Below are 20477 nucleotides of genomic sequence, written 5' to 3'. Positions count from 1 at the left end.
GGTAGTGGACAATAGGGGTAGTGGCACCATGGGGGTAGTGGGACCATGAGGGTAATTGGACAATGGGGGTAGTGGGACAATGGGGGTAGTGGAACCATGGGGTAGTGGGACAATGGGGGTGGTGGGACGATGAGGGTAGAGGGAGAATGGGGATGGTAGGACCATGGGGGTAGTGGGACCATGGGGGTAGTGGGACCATAGGGGCAGTGGGACCATGGGGGTAGTGGGACAATTGGGGTAGTGAGGCCATGGAGGTGGTGGGGCCATGAGGGTAGTGGGACCATGGGGGTGGTGGGACCAATAGGGGTAGTGAGACCATTGGGGTAGTGGGACAATGGGGGATAGTGGGTCAATGCGGGTAATGGGACCATGGGGGTAATGGGACCATGGGGGTAGTGGGACCATGGGGTTAGTGGGACAGTGGGGGTGGTGAGACCATGGGGGTAGTGGGACCATGAGGGTAGTGGGACAATGGGGGTAGTGGGACAATGGGGGTAGTGGGACAATGGGGGTGGTGGGACCATGGGGGTAGTGGGACAAAATGGGGGTAGTGGAACCATAGGGTAGTGGGACAATGGCGGTAGTGGGACCATGGGGATAGTGGGACCATGAGGGTCGTGGGACCATGAGGGTAGTGGGACAATGGGGGTAGTGGGACAATGAGGGTAGTGGGACCATGGGGGTAGTGGGACCATGGGGATAGTGGGACAATGGGGGTAGTGAGACAATGGAGTAGTGGGACCATGGGGGTAGTGGGACCATGGGGGTAGTGGGACCATGGGGTAGTGGGACAATGGGCGTATTGGGACCATGAGGGTAGTGGGACCATGAGGGTAGTGGGACCATGGAGGTGGTGTGACCATGGGGGTAGTGGGACCATGAGGGTAGTGGGACCATGGGGATAGTGTGACAATGGGGGTAATGGGACCATGGGGGCAGTGGGACCATGGGCGTAGTGGGACCATGGGGGTGGTGGGGCCATGGGGGTAGTGAGACCATGGGGTTGGTGGGACCATGGGGTAGTGGGAGAATGGGCGTATTGGGACCTTGGGGTAGTGGGACAATGAGGGTAGTGGGACCATGGGGGTAGTGGGACCATGGGTAGTGGGACAATGGGCGTATTGGGACCATGAGGGTAGTGGGACCATGGAGGTGGTGGGACCATGGAGGTGGTGGGACCATGGGGATAGTGGGACAATGGGGATAATGGGACCATGGGGGCAGTGGGACCATGGGCGTAGTGGGACCATGGGGGTGGTGGGGCCATGGGGGTAGTGAGACCATGGGGTTGGTGGGACCATGGGGGGTAGTGGGACAATGGGGGTAGTGAGACCATGGGGTAATGGGACAATGGGGGTAATGGGACAATGTGGGTAATGGGACAATGTGGGTAGTGGGACCATGGGGGCAGTGGGACCATGGGGTAGTGGGACAATGGGGGTGGTGGGACGATGAGGGTAGAGGGAGAATGGGGATGGTAGGACCATGGGGGTAGTGGGACCATGGGGGTGGTGGGACCATGGGGGTAGTGAGACCATTGGGGTAGTGGGACAATGGGGGATAGTGGGTCAATGGGGGTAATGGGACCATGGGGGTAATGGGACCATGGGGGTAGTGGGACCATGGGGTTAGTGGGACAGTGGGGGTGGTGAGACCATGGGGGTAGTGGGACCATGAAGGTAGTGGGACAATGGGGGTAGTGGGACAATGGGGGTGGTGAGACAATGGGGGTGGTGGGACCATGGGGATAGTGGGACGATTGGGTAGTGGGACCATGAGGGTAATGGGACCATGAGGGTAATGGGACCATGAGGGTGGTGGGACCATTGGATAGTGGGACCATGAGGGTAGTGGGATCATGGGGGTAGTGGGACCATGCATTTAGTGGGACCATGGGGTAGTGGGACAATGGGGGTAGTGGGACAAAATGGGGGTAGTGGGACCATGGGGTAATGGGACAATGGCGGTAGTGGGACCATGGGGATAGTGGGACCATGAGGGTCGTGGGACCATGAGGGTAGTGGGACAATGGGGGTAGTGGGACAATGAGGGTAGTGGGACCATGGGGTAGTGGGACCATGGGGATAGTGGGACAATGGGGGTAGTGAGACAATGGAGTAGTGGGACAATGAGGGTAGTGGGACCATGGGGGTAGTGGGACCATGGGGTAGTGGGACAATGGGCGTATTGGGACCATGGGGGTAGTGGGACCATGAGGGTAGTGGGACCATGGGGATAGTGGGACAATGGGGGTAATGGGACTATGGGGGCAATGGGACCATGGGCGTAGTGGGACCATGGGGGTGGTGGGGTCATGGGGGTAGTGAGACCATGGGGTTGGTGGGACCATGGGGTAGTGGGAGAATGGGCGTATTGGGACCTTGGGGTAGTGGGACAATGAGGGTAGTGGGACCATGGGGATAGTGGGACAATGGGGGTAATGGGACCATGGGGGTAGTGGGACCATGGGGGTGGTGGGGCCATGGGGTTAGTGGGACCATGGGGGCGGTGGGGCCATGGGGTTAGTGAGACCATGGGGATGGTGGGACCATGAGGGTAGTGGAACCCTGAGGGTAGTGGGACCACACGGGGAGTGGGACCATGGGTTGGTAGGACCATGGGATTAGTGCGACCATGGGGGTGGTGGGACCAGGAGGGTAGTGGCACCTTGGGGGTAATGGGACCATGGGGGTAGTGGGACCATGGGGATTGTGGGACCATGGGGGTAGTGGGACCATGGGGGTAGTGGGACCATGGGGGTAATGGGACCATGGGGGTCATGGGACCATGGGAGTAGTGGGTCCATGGGGGTGGTGGGACCATGGGGTTTGTGGGGCCATGGTGGTAGTGGGGCCATGGGGGTAGTGAGGCCATGGAGGTGGTGGGGCCATGAGGGTAGTGGGACCATGGGGGTAGTGAGACCATTGGGGTAGTGGGACAATGGGGGATAGTGGGTCAATGGGGGTAATGGGACCATTGGGGTAATGGGACCATGGGGGTAGTGGGACCATGGGGGTGGTGGGTCCATGGGGGTAGTGAGACCATGGGGATGGTGGGACCATGAGGGTAGTGGGACCATGGGGGTGTTGGGACCATGGGGGCAGTGAGACCATGAGGGTAGTGGGACCATGGGGATAGTGGGACAATGGAGGTATGGGATCATGGGGTAGTTGGACCATGAGGGTATTGGGACCATGGGGGTAGTGGGACAATGGGGTAGTGAGACCATGGGGTAATGGGACCATGGGGGTAGTGGGACCATGGGGGTAGTGGGACCATGAGGGTAGTGGGACCATGGGGATAGTGTGACAATGGGGGTAATGGGACCATGGGGGCAGTGGGACCATGGGCGTAGTGGGACCATGGGGGTGGTGGGGCCATGGGGGTAGTGAGACCATGGGGTTGGTGGGACCATGGGGTAGTGGGAGAATGGGCGTATTGGGACCTTGGGGTAGTGGGACAATGAGGGTAGTGGGACCATGGGGGTAGTGGGACCATGGGTAGTGGGACAATGGGCGTATTGGGACCATGAGGGTAGTGGGACCATGGAGGTGGTGGGACCATGGAGGTGGTGGGACCATGGGGATAGTGGGACAATGGGGATAATGGGACCATGGGGGCAGTGGGACCATGGGCGTAGTGGGACCATGGGGGTGGTGGGGCCATGGGGGTAGTGAGACCATGGGGTTGGTGGGACCATGGGGGGTAGTGGGACAATGGGGGTAGTGAGACCATGGGGTAATGGGACAATGGGGGTAATGGGACAATGTGGGTAATGGGACAATGTGGGTAGTGGGACCATGGGGGCAGTGGGACCATGGGGTAGTGGGACAATGGGGGTGGTGGGACGATGAGGGTAGAGGGAGAATGGGGATGGTAGGACCATGGGGGTAGTGGGACCATGGGGGTGGTGGGACCATGGGGGTAGTGAGACCATTGGGGTAGTGGGACAATGGGGGATAGTGGGTCAATGGGGGTAATGGGACCATGGGGGTAATGGGACCATGGGGGTAGTGGGACCATGGGGTTAGTGGGACAGTGGGGGTGGTGAGACCATGGGGGTAGTGGGACCATGAAGGTAGTGGGACAATGGGGGTAGTGGGACAATGGGGGTGGTGAGACAATGGGGGTGGTGGGACCATGGGGATAGTGGGACGATTGGGTAGTGGGACCATGAGGGTAATGGGACCATGAGGGTAATGGGACCATGAGGGTGGTGGGACCATTGGATAGTGGGACCATGAGGGTAGTGGGATCATGGGGGTAGTGGGACCATGCATTTAGTGGGACCATGGGGTAGTGGGACAATGGGGGTAGTGGGACAAAATGGGGGTAGTGGGACCATGGGGTAATGGGACAATGGCGGTAGTGGGACCATGGGGATAGTGGGACCATGAGGGTCGTGGGACCATGAGGGTAGTGGGACAATGGGGGTAGTGGGACAATGAGGGTAGTGGGACCATGGGGTAGTGGGACCATGGGGATAGTGGGACAATGGGGGTAGTGAGACAATGGAGTAGTGGGACAATGAGGGTAGTGGGACCATGGGGGTAGTGGGACCATGGGGTAGTGGGACAATGGGCGTATTGGGACCATGGGGGTAGTGGGACCATGAGGGTAGTGGGACCATGGGGATAGTGGGACAATGGGGGTAATGGGACTATGGGGGCAATGGGACCATGGGCGTAGTGGGACCATGGGGGTGGTGGGGTCATGGGGGTAGTGAGACCATGGGGTTGGTGGGACCATGGGGTAGTGGGAGAATGGGCGTATTGGGACCTTGGGGTAGTGGGACAATGAGGGTAGTGGGACCATGGGGATAGTGGGACAATGGGGGTAATGGGACCATGGGGGTAGTGGGACCATGGGGGTGGTGGGGCCATGAGGTTAGTGGGACCATGGGGGCGGTGGGGCCATGGGGTTAGTGAGACCATGGGGATGGTGGGACCATGAGGGTAGTGGAACCCTGAGGGGAGTGGGACCATGGGTTGGTAGGACCATGGGATTAGTGCGACCATGGGGGTGGTGGGACCAGGAGGGTAGTGGCACCTTGGGGGTAATGGGACCATGGGGGTAGTGGGACCATGGGGATTGTGGGACCATGGGGGTAGTGGGACCATGGGGGTAATGGGACCATGGGGGTCATGGGACCATGGGAGTAGTGGGTCCATGGGGGTGGTGGGACCATGGGGTTTGTGGGGCCATGGTGGTAGTGGGGCCATGGGGGTAGTGAGGCCATGGAGGTGGTGGGGCCATGAGGGTAGTGGGACCATGGGGGTAGTGAGACCATTGGGGTAGTGGGACAATGGGGGATAGTGGGTCAATGGGGGTAATGGGACCATTGGGGTAATGGGACCATGGGGGTAGTGGGACCATGGGGGTGGTGGGTCCATGGGGGTAGTGAGACCATGGGGATGGTGGGACCATGAGGGTAGTGGGACCATGGGGGTGTTGGGACCATGGGGGCAGTGAGACCATGAGGGTAGTGGGACCATGGGGATAGTGGGACAATGGAGGTATGGGATCATGGGGTAGTTGGACCATGAGGGTATTGGGACCATGGGGGTAGTGGGACAATGGGGTAGTGAGACCATGGGGTAATGGGACCATGGGGGTAGTGGGACCATGGGGGTAGTGGGACCATGGAGGTAATGGGACCATGGGGGTAGTGGGACCATGGGGGTTGTGGGACCATGGTGTAGCGGGACCATGGGGGTGGTGGGACCATGAGGGTAATGGGAACATCGGGGCACTGGGACCATGGGGGTTGTAGGACCATGGATGTTGTGGGACCAATGGGGGTATTGCGACCTTGGGGATTTTGGGACCATGGGAATGATGGGACCGTGGGGCTAATGGAATGATGGGTTAGTGGGATCAACTAAGCTGCTCTTATAGAAAACCAGAACCAACATAATGGATTGAATAGCCTCATTCCATAGTGTAACCATTCTAAAGCTGATACCAACTTACCCTCATAATACCGAGGGTATGATGGGATAGTGGCTGTGGTAACAGACTAGCCTAGATTCCTGGGGAATGTCATAGAGTCATACAACAAAGAAAAAGACCCTTTGGACCAACTTGTCCATGCTGACCAGTATCCTGAATTAATCTAGTCCCATTTGCCAGCACTTGGCCCACATCCCTCTAAACCTTCCTATTCATAAACCCATCCAGATGCATTTTTAATGTTGTAATGTTGTACCAGCCTCCACCACTTCCTCTGGCAGCTCGTTCCATACATGCACCGCTTTCTGCATAAAAAGTTGCCCCTTAGGTCCCTTTAATATCTTTCCCCTCTCACCCTAAACCTATGCCCTCGAGTTTTAGACACCCCCACCCCAAGGAAAAAGACCTTGACCATTTACCCCGTCCATTCCCCTCATGATTTTATAAACCTCTATCAGGTCACCCCTCATCCTCCGACACTCCAGGGAAAACAGCCCCAGCCTGTTCAGCCTCTCCCTATAGCTCAAGTCCTCCAACTCTGGCAACATCCTTGTAAATCTTTTCTGAACCCTTTAAAGTTTAACAAAATCTTTCTGGTAGAAGGGTGATCAGAATTGTACACAGTATTCTAAAAGTGGCCTCACCCATATCCTGTACAGCCTTACGCTGACATCCCAAGTCCTATACTCAATGCTCTGAGAAATAAAGCCAAGGGAGCCAAATGCCTTTTCCACCACCCTGTCTACCTGCAATCCCTCCTTCAAGGAACTATGAACCTGCACCCCTAGGTCTCTGTTTGACTACCCTCCCTAGTGCCCTTCCATTAAGTGTATGAGTCCTGCCCTGTTTTGCCTTACCAAAACGCAGTACCTCACACTCATCAAAATTAAACTCCATCTGCTGCTCCTCGGCCCATTGGCCCATGTAGCCAAGATCCTGTTGTAATCTGAGGTAACCTTTGCTGCCCACTGCACCTCCAGTTTTAGTGTCATCTGCACACTTACTAACTATACCTCCCATGTTCACATCCAAACCATTGTTCAGAGAGGGAGAATTCAAATCTCTCCATGGCAGTTTGAGGGAAAAGAATCTGAGCGTCGGTACAATTGGCCAAACCCAACCGATTCCTTTCACAAAGGAAATTTGCAGTCCTTCCTTAGCCATTGTGAGTGACTGAGTGAACCAAAGAGTAGGACCATTCCAGTTCCAAGGACTAATTTTGTTACACACTGCTTTTGTTCCACAGAATCCGTCTGTTCGAGGAGGCAGTTGAGAAGCACCAGCAGTTTGATGAACGTTTGCTGAGATTTTCCTATTGGGTCGAACGCTTTCTCAGTGGCCTGCAGTCAACCTCAGAGATCATTTCCACAGATCTGCAGCCTGCATTGAATCACATAAAGGTAAAGACGCCCTGCATCCTTCTTAAAGGAATGCCGTGCACTCAGTGAATTGGCTCTGAGCAACAAGTGACTGCTCACCTGGTCATGCAGTCTATACCAACCCCACTCACTTGGCCCACAACGGAAAGAGCAATTTTCCCATCCCGGAATGAGGTCCTTCAAATCGGGGGGAAGAGACTGGAGGAATCATAGAATCCCTACAGTGTGGAAGCAGGCCATTCAGCCCATCAGGTCCACACTGACCGTCCAAAGAGCTCCCCACCCAGATCCACCCCGTCCCTGCAACCCTGCCTGTCCCATGGCTAATCCACCTCGCCGGCACGTCTTTGGACTGTGGGAGGAAAGCGGAGCACCCAGAGGAAACCCATGCAGACATGGTTGGAACGTGCAAACTCCACATAAATGGTCACCCAAGGAAGGATCGAACCAGGGTCCTTGGCACGGTGAGGCTGTGGAGCTAACTACTGCTGAGCCACCGTACTGCCCACCCAGGAGCTGGGGCTTTTTCCCCTTAGCAATGAGAAAGGTTGAGAGGAGATTTGAAAGAGGATTCACAAATCATGAGAGGCCCAGACAGAACAAATAGCGAGTAACCATTTTCATTGACAGAATGATTGAGAAACAGAGATCAATAATCGAAGGAAAATGGCAAAGGAATCAAAGGCACCATGAGGGGTAAAGTAACCCTTTTAAATGCAACAATCAGTTTGGATCTTGAAGATCTCAGAGTGAGATGATGACAGATTCAGTTGAGGCATTGGAAAGGGGATTGGAGAATTATTAGAAAACATTTTCAGGGACACAGGGAGACACTAGGGGGCGCTAGTGAAGCCAAGTTGCAGCGACGAACACAATGTTCTGAATGGCTGTCTGTAAATATTCCTTAATTCCATAACTTCGAATGCCTGTAGTAATTGGTTAAATAAAATAATGAAGAAACAGCACTGAAATGTTGCAGGAGCTGGAAATGTGGAATTAAAAGAGAAACTTCGAGAAAGACTCAGGCAGGTGGTAATGACAGTGTGAGAAACAGAATTAATATTTCAGGTCATTCATCAGACCAGCTGAGTGTTTACTGTAAAGGTGAGATGGGAAAGATATAAAAGGGACCTATGGGGCAACTCTTTCACGCAGAGGGTGGTGTGTGTATGGAATGAGCTATGAGAGGAAGTGGTGGAGGCTGATACAATTACAACATTTAAAAGGCATCTGGATGGGTATATGAATAGGAAGGGTTTAGAGGGATATGGGCCAAATGCTGGCAAATGGGCCTAGTTTAATTTAGGATATCTGGGTCAGCACGGACGAGTTGGATGGAAGGGTCTTTTTCCACGCTGTACATCTCTGTGACTGTGTGAGGTTGGAACTGTACTCATTGGAGTTTCAGAGAATGGCAGGTGGTCTTATTCTAACCTATACCATCCTGAGAAGCTCAATACTAAGAGGACGTTTCTTTTCATAGAGTGGTCTCCCATTTAAGATGAGGGAGAATGAGGGAGAATTTCTTCTCCCAGAGGGTCATTAGTATTCAGAATTCTCTTCCCCAGTGAGCAGTGGAGGCTGGGCTACTCAGTATATTCAAGGCTGGGTTAGATTTGTGATTAGCAGGGGAGTTGAGGGTTACGGAGTGTAGGCAGGTGAGTGGGGTTAAGGCCATAGATGGAGCAGCCATATTCTGATTGAATAGTGAATAGTTTGAGGACCTGAATGGTCCACTCTTACTCCTGTATCTCCTGTTCATGTTCAGCCAGCTGATTAGTGTCACGGGGATGAAATGCACCCATTGGTCTAAAGTGAAGTCTGGGCATCTTTTGAACACATTTGTTTGAGTCTCATTAGTTTATTTCCCACATGCAACAGATAGAGTAATAGAGTCATAGAGACGTGTAGCACAGAAAGTTGTTAGATTGATTAACAAGGTTAGATCTCATGGAATACAGGGAGAACTAGCCATTGGGATACAGAACTGGCTCGAAGGTAGAAGACAGAGGGTGGTGGTGGAGGGTTGTTTTTAAGACTGGAGGCCTGTGACCAGTGGAGTGCCACAAGGATCGGGGCTGGATCCACTACTTTTCATCATTTATAGAAATAATTTGGATGTGAATATAGGAGGTATGATTCGTAAGTTTGCAGATGACATCAAAATTGGAGGTGTAGTGGACAGTGAAGAAGGTTACCTCAGAGTACAACGGGATCATGATCAGATGGGCCAATGGGCTGAGGAGTGGCAGATGGAATTTAATTTAGATAAATGTGAGGTGCTACATTTTGGAAAGGCAAATCAGAGCAGGACTTATATACTTAATGGTAAGGTCCTAGGGAGTGTTGCTGAGCAAAGAGACCTTGGTGTGCCAGTTTATAGCTCTTGAAAGTGGAGTTGCAGGCAGATAGGATAGTGAATAAGGCATTTGGTATGCTTTCCTTTATTGGTCAGTGCATTTAGGAGTTGGGAGGTCATGTTTCATAGATTCATAGAGATGTACAGCATGGAAACAGACCGTTCAGTCCAACCCGTCCATGCCAACTAGATATCCCAACCCAATCTAGTCCCACCTGCCAGCACCCAGCCCACATTCCTCCAAACCCTTCCTATTCATATACCCATCCAAATGCCTCTTAAATGTTGCAATTGTACCAACCTCCACCACATCCTCTGGCAGCTCATTCCATACACGTACCACCCTCTGAGTGAAAAGGTTGCCCCTCACGTCTCTTTTATATCTTTCCCCTCTCACCCCAAACCTATGCCCTCTAGTTCTGGACTCACCCACCCCAGGGAAAAGACTTTGCCTGTTTATCCTATCCATGCCCCTCATAATTTTGTAAACCTCTTTAAGGTCACCCCTTAGTCTCCGACGTTCCAGGGAAAACAGCCCCAGCCTGTTCAGCCTCTCCCTGTAGCTCCAATCCTCCAACCCTGGCAAAATCCTTGTAAATCTTTTCTGAACCCTTTCAAGTTTCACAACATCTTTCCAATAGGAAGGAGACCAGAATTGCACACAGTATTCCAACAGTGGCCTAACCAATGTCCTGTAAAGCCACAACATGACCTTCCAACTACTGTACTCAGTACTCTGACCAATAAAGGAAAGCATACCAAACGCCTTCTTCACTATCCTATCTACCTGCGACTCCACTTTCAAGGAGCTATGAACCTGCACTCCAAGGTCTCTTTGTTCAGCAACACTCCCTCTGACCTTACCATGAAGTGTATAAGTCCTACTAGGATTTGCTTTCCCAAAATGCAGCACCTCGCATTTATCTGAATTAAACTCCATCTGCCACTTCTCAGCCCATTGGCCCATCTGGTCCAGATCCTGTTGTAATCTGAGGTAATCTTCTTTGCTCCAATTTTGGTGTCATCTGCAAACTTACTAACTGTACCTCTTATGCTCGCATCCAACTCATTTATGTAAATGACAAAAAGAGGAGGACACAGCACCGATCCTTGTGGCACTCCACTGGTCACAGGCCTCCAGTCTGAAAAACAACCCTCCACCACCACCCTCTGTCTTCTACCTTTGAGCCAGTTCTGTATCCAAATGGCTAGTTCTCCCTGTATTCCATGAGATCTAACCTTGCTAATCAGTCTCCCATGGGGAACCTTGTCAAACGCCTTACTGAAGTCCATATAGATCACATCTACTGCTCTGCCCTCATCAATCTTCTTTGTTACTTCTTCAAAAAACTCAATTAAGTTTGTGAGACATGATTTCCCACGCACGAAGCCATGTTGACTATCCCTAATCAGTGCTTGCCTTTCCAAATACATGTACATCCTGTCCCTTAGGATTCCCTCCAACAACTTGCTCACCACCGAGGTCAGGCTCACTGGTCTATCGTTCCCTGGCTAGTCTTTACCGTCCTTCTTAAACAGTGGCACCACGTTTGCCAACCTCCAGTTCTCCGGCACCTCACCTGTGACTATCGATGATACAAATATCTTAGCAAGAGGCCCAGCAATCACTTCTCTAGCTTCCCACAGAGTTCTCGGGTACACCTGATCAGGTCCTGGGGATGTATCCACCCTTAACCGTTTCAAGACATCCAGCACTTCCTCCTCTGTAATCTGGACATTTTGCAAGATGTCACCATCTATTTCCCTACAGTCTATATCTTCCATATCCTTTTCCACAGTAAATACTGATGCAAAATATTCATTTCGTATCACCCCCATTTTCTGTGGCTCCACACAAAGGTTGCCTTGCTCATCTTTGAGGGCCCTATTCTCTCCCAAGTTACCCTTTTGTCCTTAATATATTTGTAAAAACCCTTTGGATTCTCCTCAATTCTATTTGCCAAATCTATCTCATGTCCCCATTTTGCCCTCCTGATTTCCCTCTTGACTATATTCCTACTGCCGTTATACTCTTCTAAGGATTCACTCGATCTATCCTGTCTGTACCTGACATATGCATTCTTCTTTTTCTTAACCAAACCCTCAATTTTTTTAATCATCCGGCATTCCCTATACCTACCAGCCTTCCCTTTCACCCTGACAGGAATATACTTTTTCTGGACTCTCATTATCTCATTTCTGAAGGCTTCCCATTTTCCAACCGTCCCTTTACCTGCGAACATCTGCCTCCAATCAGCTTTCGAAAGTTCTTGCCTAATACCGTCAAAATTGGCCTTTCTCCAATTTAGAACTTCAACTTTTAGATCTGGTCTATCCTTTTCCATCACTATTTTAAAACGAATAGAAATATGGTCGCTGGCCCCAAAGTGCTCCCCCACTGACACCTCAGTCACCTGCCCTGCCTTTTTGCCCAAGAGCAGGTCAAGTTTTGCACCTTCTCTAGTAGGTACATCCACATACTGAATCAGAAAATTGTCTTGTACACACTTAAGAAATTTCTCTCCATCTAAACCTTTAACACTATGGCAGTCCCAGTCGCTGTTTGAAAAGTTAAAATCCCCTACCATAACTACCCTATTATTCTTACAGATAGCTGAGATTTCCTTACAAGTTTGTTTCTCAATTTCCCTCTGACTATTGGGGGTCTATAATACAATCCCAATAAGGTGATCATCCCTTTCTTATTTCTCAGTTCCACCCAAATAACTTCCCTGGATGTATTTCCGGGAATATCCTCCCTCAGCACAGCTGTAATACTATCCCTTATCAAAAATGCTACTCTCCCTCCTCTTTTGCCTCCCTTTCTATCCTTCCTGTAGCATTTATATCCTGGAACATTCAGCTGCCAGTCCTGCCCATCCCTGAGCCATGTTTCTGCAATTGCTACGATATCCCAGTCCCATGTTCCTAACCATGTCCTGAGTTCATCTGCCTTCCCTGTTCGGCCCCTTGCATTGAAATAAATGCAGTTTAATTTATTAGTCCTACCTTGTCCCTGCCTGCCCTGACTGTTTGACTCACTTCTGTTCTAAACTGTACCAGTCTCAGATTGATCTCTTTCCTCACTATCTCCCTGGTCCCACGCCCCCACCTTACCAGTTTAAATCCTCCCAAGCAGTTTTAGCAAATTTCCCTGCCAGTATATTAGTCCCCTTCCAATTTAGGTGCAATCCATCCTCCTTGTACAGGTCACTTCTACCCCAAAAGAGATTCCAATGATCCAAAAATGTGAATCCTTCTCCCATACACCAGCTCCTCAACCATGCATTCATCTGCTCTATCCTCCTATTCCTGCCCTCACTAGCTCGTAGCACTGGGAGTAATCCAGATATTACTACCCTTGAGGACCTCCTTTTTAAATTTCTATCTAACTCTCTGTAATCTCCCTTCAGAATCTCAACCTTTTCCCTTCCAATGTCGTTGGTTTCAATGTGGACAATGACCTCCTGCTGGCCCCTCTCCCCCGTGAGAACATTCTGCACCCTCTCTGAGACATCCTTGATCCTGGCATCAGGGAAACAACACACCATTCTGCTTTTTCTCTGCTGGCCACAGAAACGTCTGTCTGCACCTCTGACTACAGAATCCCCTAACACAATTGATCTCTTGGAAGCCGACGTACCCCTCATTGCATTAGAGCCAGTCTCAATACCAGAAAATTAATTGTTCGTGCTACGTTCCCCTGAGAATCCATCACCCTGTACATTTTCCAAAACAGCAAACCTGTTTGAAATGGGTATATCCACAAAAGACTCCTGCACTAGCTGCCTACCTCTCTTACCCTTCCTGGAGTTAACCCATCTATATATATGACTGTATCTGAGACTTTCCCCCCTTCCTATAAGTGCCATCCATCACATACTGTTGCTGTTGCAAATTCTTCATCGCTTCTGTCTGTCTCTCCAACCGATCCACTCAATCTGATAAGATTCGCATCCAACAGCATTTATGGCAGATATAATCCGCAATAACACTTAAACTCTCTTTAAACTCCCACATCTGACAAGAAGTACATATCACTCTATATCATTTTTGCTCCTTCACAATCTACAGACCCAGAAAATAACACTGTCTTATTCCTCTACAAACACTGCCCCAGGTTAAATTAATAGCTATGGCTTATATTTTAAGTTTAATCAAGAGACTTATCTCCAAAAACACATAATCAAGAAAGAACCCACTGTACCCACTCGTGCAGCCTTTCTCTTGGACAGACTTAAAACAACAATTAACATATCTGACTCTGTGCTGTGAACTTTGCCCAAAACCAGTTCCTCCAAGATTAGTTGTGAATTTCACTGTTTGTTAATTTTCCCAGATGCACTCCGATGTCCAGCGATACACGAATTCAAACAGCAAAGGCAGTAACTGTGCAGTTTCTGTTGCAGTTGTACAGGACATTGGTTAGGCCACTTTTGGAATATTGTGTGCGATTCTAGTCTCCCTCCTATAGGATGGATGTTGTGAAACTTGGAAGGGTTCAGAAAAGATTTACAAGGATATTGCCATGGTTGGAGCATTTGAGATATAGGGAGAAGGCTGAATAGGCTGGGGCTGTTTTCCCTGGAGCGTCGGAGGCTGAGCGGTGACCTTATAGAGGTTTATAAAATCATGAGGGGCATGGATAGGATAAATAGCTAAAGTCTTTTACCTGGAGTGGGGGAGTCCAGAGCTAGAGGGCATAGGTTTAGGGTGAGAGGGGAAAGGTATAAAAGAGACCTAAGGGGCAACTTTTTCACACAGAGGGTGGTACGTGTATGGAATGAGCTGCAAGAGGATGTGGTGGAGGGCATTTAAAGGGCATCTGGATGGATATTTGAATAGGAAGGGTTTAGAAGGATATGGGCTGGGTGCTGGCAGGTGGGACTAGATTAGTTTAGGACATCTGGTCGGCATGGACTAGTTGGACTGACACATAGTGACAACCAGGCGACGAAGAGCAGGTAATCTTTAGCCACTTCTCTGGTATTTTTGACAGAATGACTTGGGTCAAACCCTTTGTAATTCTTGTCCATTGTCTCAATGTGCAGGACCAGGCGGGAGCTGTGGAACAACAGCGAGCTGAACAGCAGAGCCTCAATGACCAGGTGGAACAACTGTGCTCCATGTGTGAGCTGCAGGACCAGCTCCTCCACAGCAGGATGGCGGAGTGCTTCCAGCTTTTCCAGGAAGCCAATCAGGTTGTTGAGCGAAGGAAGGAGGTTCTCGGACAGCTGGCCTCCTTCCTGGAAACCCACAGGGCGGCTGGAAACGTGCTTCACAGGATTAGGAAGACGGTCGAGACTGCGACTAACTGGGACAAGGTAAAGACGGAATTGCTGGACAAAGAGCTGGGGGATGTGAAGCCCGACATTAAGCAACTGGAGTCCCAAGCCACAGCCCTTGATGCACTCATCAGTCAAGCTCAGTACCATATGAAACAAGTGGGCTCTGACTCGAGGACATCCTGTCGAGACTTGGCTGAAGGATTAGAGGCAGAACTGGAGTCTGTCCAGAAGCTCTTGGGCACCAAACAAAGCGAAGCTGAAGCACTGAACTCTCTGTGGAAATCATTCAAAGAGCGCAAGGAGCAGCTGCTGAAGGCCATTGAAGACATTGAAGAGAAGGCAGACAGTGAGAGTCTGAAAGAGCCTACTCTGCCAGCTTTACAACTCAGGTGAATATATACTGAAGGTGTTTGTGCTGGGGCACAGTATTGGACACAAAGGTTAGAACAAAGTCATAAAATGTAGATCTGCCCAGTTTTCAATGGATCGAAACAAGAGGAATCACAGGGTGGTGGGACTGGCCGCATTAATGGGAGCTGAGGGCTGATAAGTCCCTGGGTTTTGACTGACTTCATATCTGGGTCTACGAAGAATTGGCGACTGAAGTAAAATAAAGAAGTGCACATTGGAACCAATTCAGAACAGAAATTGCTGGCGCAACTCAACAGGTCTGTGGAGAGAAAAATGAATACCACCTTTTCCGAGCTGTTGTCAGTTCTAACGAAGGATGACCGGACTTGAAGCAGTAACCCTGGTTTCTCTCCACAGATGCTGCCAGACCTTCTGAGTTTCTCCACCAATTTCTGTTTCGTTCGCTAGTGAGTCAGTTGACGTATTGGTTTCAGTTTTCCAAAACTCCGTAAATTCAGGGAAGTTTCCGTTAGAATGGAAAATAATGTATAATACTCCTTTATTCAAAAAAAGAGAAGAGATCGAAAACAGAAAAACACAAGCCAGTCAGCTTAGAACATAGAATATAGAACAATACAGCACAGAACAGGCCCTTCGGCCCTCGATGTTGCACCAACCTGTGAACTAATCTCAGCTCGTCCCCTTACACTATCCCAAAATCATCCATGTGCTTATCTAAGGATTGTTTAAATCTCCCTAATGTGGCTGAGTTGACTACATTAGCAGGTAGGGCATTCCATGCCCTTACCACTCTCTGCATAACGAACCTGCCTCTGACCCCTCAATTTGTAGTTATGCCCACTCGTACATGCTGATGTCACCATCCTAGCAAAAAGACTTTGACTGTATACCCTATGTAGTCCTCTGATCATCTTGTATGTGTCTATCAAATCCCCTCTTAGCCTTCTTCTCGCCAATGAGAACAGGTTCAAGTCTCTCAACCCTGCCTCATAAATGTTTGTAACCAGGTAGATGTTGGGGGTGATAATTGTAGATGTGACAAGAGAATGTTTAGAAACATTCATGGCATTCAGGCAGAGTCCACAGGGTTTTGTGAAAGGGAGATCATGTTTCATCAACTTATTAGAAAGATTGAGCCAGTAACGTGTTGTGATAAAGGGGAACCAGTGGAAGCATTGTATTTACATTTCCAGAAAACGTTTGATAAGATCAAAGGTTATTGCAGGACATCAAAGGTCATGGTATTGAGGTAACATCTTGATATTGATAGAAGATTACTCGAAAGGTACAGTTAAGCATAATGACCAGTTTCAGTTGGCAAGATGTATAAGTGGTATATCATAGGGTTCAGTATTGGTGTCCCAATGTTTTACAATTTAGGTTAATGACTTGGGTGAAGGGACCCAAGATATGGTTTGCTGATGACATAATGATAGACAGGAAAGTAATTTGTGAAAAGGACTTGAGAATACAAAAATATGTACATAGATAAGTGAGCAGGCAAAGATCCAGTAATAGAGTAGGAAAATGCAGAATTTTTTGTTTTGATGAAGAAATATTAAAAAGTAAGCATATTAATGGTGAGAGATTGCAGAGCTCCGGGATGTAAATAGATCCAGGTGGGCTCGTGCATGTGGTGACAATAAGTAATTATGAAAGTAAATAAAATCTCACTGTTTAATGCAAAGGGAATTGAATACAGTGGTAGAGAGGTTATGCTCCTTTTAAAAGGGGCACTGGTGAGACCACGTCTGGAGTACTATCTACAGTATTGACCTTCTTATTTCAGGAACAATGTAATATTGTTGGAAGTTTTTCAGAAAAGGTTTGCTATACTAATGTTTGAAAAAGATGGGTTATCTTATTGGGAGAGTTTGATGTGGAGGAGCTGGTGTTGCACTAGGGTGGACAAAGTTAAAAATCACGCAACCCCAGGTTATAGTCCAACAGGTTTAATTGGAAGTACAAGCTTTCAGAGCACTGATCCTTCCTCTGGTAGCTAGTGGGGCAGGATCATAGGACACAGAATTTATAGTAAAAGATCAAAGTGTCATATAGCTGATGCGGTCTATTGAACAAACTTAGATTGCTGTTAAGTCTTTAATCACTTAGAAAGGGGTTGCAGGTTTCGATTCATTAATATGTACATCTCAGAATTTCTTTCAAGTCACATTCCTGAGATAACTCATGGTTTTATAAATTAAAAGGTGACATCTCAGCTCAGACAATGCACTAAAGGTGTGAGGTTAGAGTCTGTCTGTTTGCAATCTTGAGTCAGACTGGTTCTATTTCGAAAGGAGGAATTTCTAAAATGTCACATGAACTGACTGCTTCCAGATTGTGTGCTTTTTGAACAAAACAGAATGTATCTGCAAATGCGAATAGTCTTGTGTCCGCCGGCACTCAGAAGGTGATTGCATTGAAACGTACAAGATCTTGAGTGGTCTTGACAGGGTGAATGTAGAAAGGGTGTTTCCTCTTCAGAGACAACCTAAAATTAGACATTACTGTTTCACAATAAGGAGGCACACATTCAAGAATGAGATGAGGAGAATATCTTTTCTCACAGGGGTCTTTGTAACCCCCTTCCTCAGAAGTTAGTGGAAGCAGGGTCCTTGATTATTTCTAAAGCAGGTTCTCGGTGAGCAATGAGGTGAAATGTTATTGGGGTGGAGGCAGTGTGGAGTTGAGGTTACAGTCGGATCAGACATGACCTTATTGAAGGGTGAAGCAGGCTCGAATGGCCTACTCTTGCTCCTAGTTTGTATGCAGACTGCAGGATCTTAAACCCCATCAAAATTGGAGAGGAAACTGTTTAGAGTTGGTATTATCTTCGATCTGCGTTGCACTCATTGTGCCTCACCCACTTTTTACATGCTGTTCCCAAAGTCGTATGAATTGCAGAGTTTCATTCACCAGTCTGTGCCAACTCAAAAGAGGGTATTGTAGCCCAATGACATCATTTGATTCAAACAATGAGCTTTTTGACTCTGCCTGAAGTGAAGTAACAAAGTGATTCAGGTATTCATTGTAACTGGAGTAATCTTCCCGACATGAGCAATTCAATGCCATTCAAAAATCTGGAAACCTGATTTTAAAAATAAGTCTGTGTTGAGTCATTGAAGGAAACAGCTCACTCTAGCTTCCTAGAAGGAATGATTTCAGAGCAAGCTTGTACTGCTAGAACAATGGACAGATCTTACCAACAACCGATACATAACACGGATTAACTGGGTTTCATCCTTAAAGTGCTGACACAAGTACTATTTGTGCCTAATTCTCTTAACATGAGAGAAGGCAGTTTTTATAGGAACCTTATAAACCTTAGGACACGACAAAGTGCTTCCAAACGTGTGCGTTTGAGGGTTTGAACCCCATTTGAGACACGGGATTTGGACTGACACACCTGTGCAGTGCCAAGGCAGAATGGTTCCAAGGAAGAATCAAATTGGACTTGAAACGTTAACTCTGTTTCTCTGTCCACAGGTTCCGCTGGAGTTTCTCCATCACTTTTGATTTTTATTTCAGAAACCTGCATTTGTTTTGCCTTTTATTTCATTGATAGATTTTTGCGGGATAAGGAGAATCAAGATGTATGAAGGAGAGGTGGCGGACTGGAATTGATGTACAGATTGATATCTTGATGTCATCAAATACCCAAACGGATCATGAGATCTTGATGACTGGATCTCGACGTTTAATGCAAAGAGGAGTTGAACCTGACTGACAAGCTGAAGCCTAACCCTTTTCCTTTCCTTCCCTTCTGTAGATTGAGATTATTCAGTCAACTTGAGGAAGATCTCAAGGCCCTACAGCATGAGCTGCAGTGGCTGATGGACAAAGCAAAACAGCTGACTCAGAAGGATAAGACTTTAGCCGCAGAAGCTGAGAAAGAAATTAACCTGCTGGAAGTGACTTGGAATGACACCAAAAAGCTCATCAATGACATGTGAGTACAGTCAACTGAAACGGAAAAGAGGCTGCATATTTTGTTGAGTCACAACTAATTTGAGTTATTATAACTCAATTCACTGAATGAATCAAGATATACAAAATTGCAATTATTTAAATTTCATTTCAAGTTGAATTAGATACAGCATAACCGAATCAGTTGCATATGGGCTTAATTTGATCTATGCCTTTGTTATTTATATTTCTTTTGCGTATGACACAGATTTATGTTTTCTTTATTCATTTGCTAGATGTAGGTTTGTTGACCAGTTTTTATTATCCCAATTCAGATTCTCAGACCAGCGTAGATCTCTGGTTGTTATGGATCACTGATCCAGCAAGGGAACCAACATTGTACCATTGCCCAGGATCGTTTGATGAATGTAGTTTTTGTTTTAAGTGAACAAGACGGTGACAAAAATTGGAAGATTTTGGTAGCTGCTCCCAGTGTGCCCATCTAGTGACAACAGTCAGCAAGTCCATTTGTGACAGTTGACATAGCAAAATTGAATGGGAATCATAGAATCCCTGCAGTAGGGAGACAGGCCATTCAGCCCATTGAGTCCACACTAACCTGCTGAAGATCATCCCACCCAGACACACCCGCCAACTTTGTCCCTGTAACTCTGCATTTCCCATGGCCAGTCTACCTTGCCTGCACATCCCTGGACACTACTGCATGGTCAGTCCACCCAACCTGCATAGCTTTGGACTGTGAGAAGAAACCAGAGCACCCACAGGGTACCCACGCAGAGTGTACAAAGACAGTTGCCTGATGCTGGAATTGAATCCAGCTCCTTGGCACTGTGAGGCAGCAGCGCTAATCACTGAGCCACCATGCCACCCTAGATGTCAGCTTCATGGTGTCGGCACTGAAACTTCTAACTGGTTTTAAATTCCACCAGCTGCCATGGTGAGATTTGAACCCATATTCCCACATTACCCTGGGCCACTGACTATTAGCCCAGTGACATTACCATGACACCCCTGCCTTCCCCTTGGAAACGTTCACAGCAATGGTAAGTAATGTTTACAGGTTGCAAGACCATGTCCTAAACTATGGAATGGAATTTTCTAAAGGGATTAAACCCCCCTCCTTCCACTGAGAGAGTTTGACAAACTGATTGTTTGGTTTCCATGGTTTTCACTAATGTTACTGCAGTAGAAAACACGTGA

The 20477-nt window shown here is 48.6% G+C and overlaps 1 protein-coding gene across 16 annotated transcripts in view; it reads left to right on the top strand.

The window, feature by feature from the left end:
• Positions 1-20477, top strand: part of LOC140483251 (nesprin-1-like) — a 585321-nt gene that overhangs the window by 198738 nt on the left and 366106 nt on the right. For all 16 annotated transcript variants that reach the window (XM_072581374.1, XM_072581386.1, XM_072581377.1 and 13 more), the window contains 3 exons: positions 7199-7352; positions 14742-15367; positions 19120-19299. In XM_072581374.1, the coding sequence (XP_072437475.1) occupies positions 7199-7352; positions 14742-15367; positions 19120-19299 (960 nt within the window). The remainder of the gene's footprint in view (positions 1-7198; positions 7353-14741; positions 15368-19119; positions 19300-20477) is intronic.

Source organism: Chiloscyllium punctatum, chromosome 11 (genome assembly GCF_047496795.1).
Source record: "Chiloscyllium punctatum isolate Juve2018m chromosome 11, sChiPun1.3, whole genome shotgun sequence".
NCBI classification, from domain to species: Eukaryota; Metazoa; Chordata; class Chondrichthyes; order Orectolobiformes; family Hemiscylliidae; genus Chiloscyllium; species Chiloscyllium punctatum.
The sequence above is the reverse complement of the archived record's forward strand: the minus strand, read 5'-3'. Positions and strand labels throughout refer to the sequence as shown.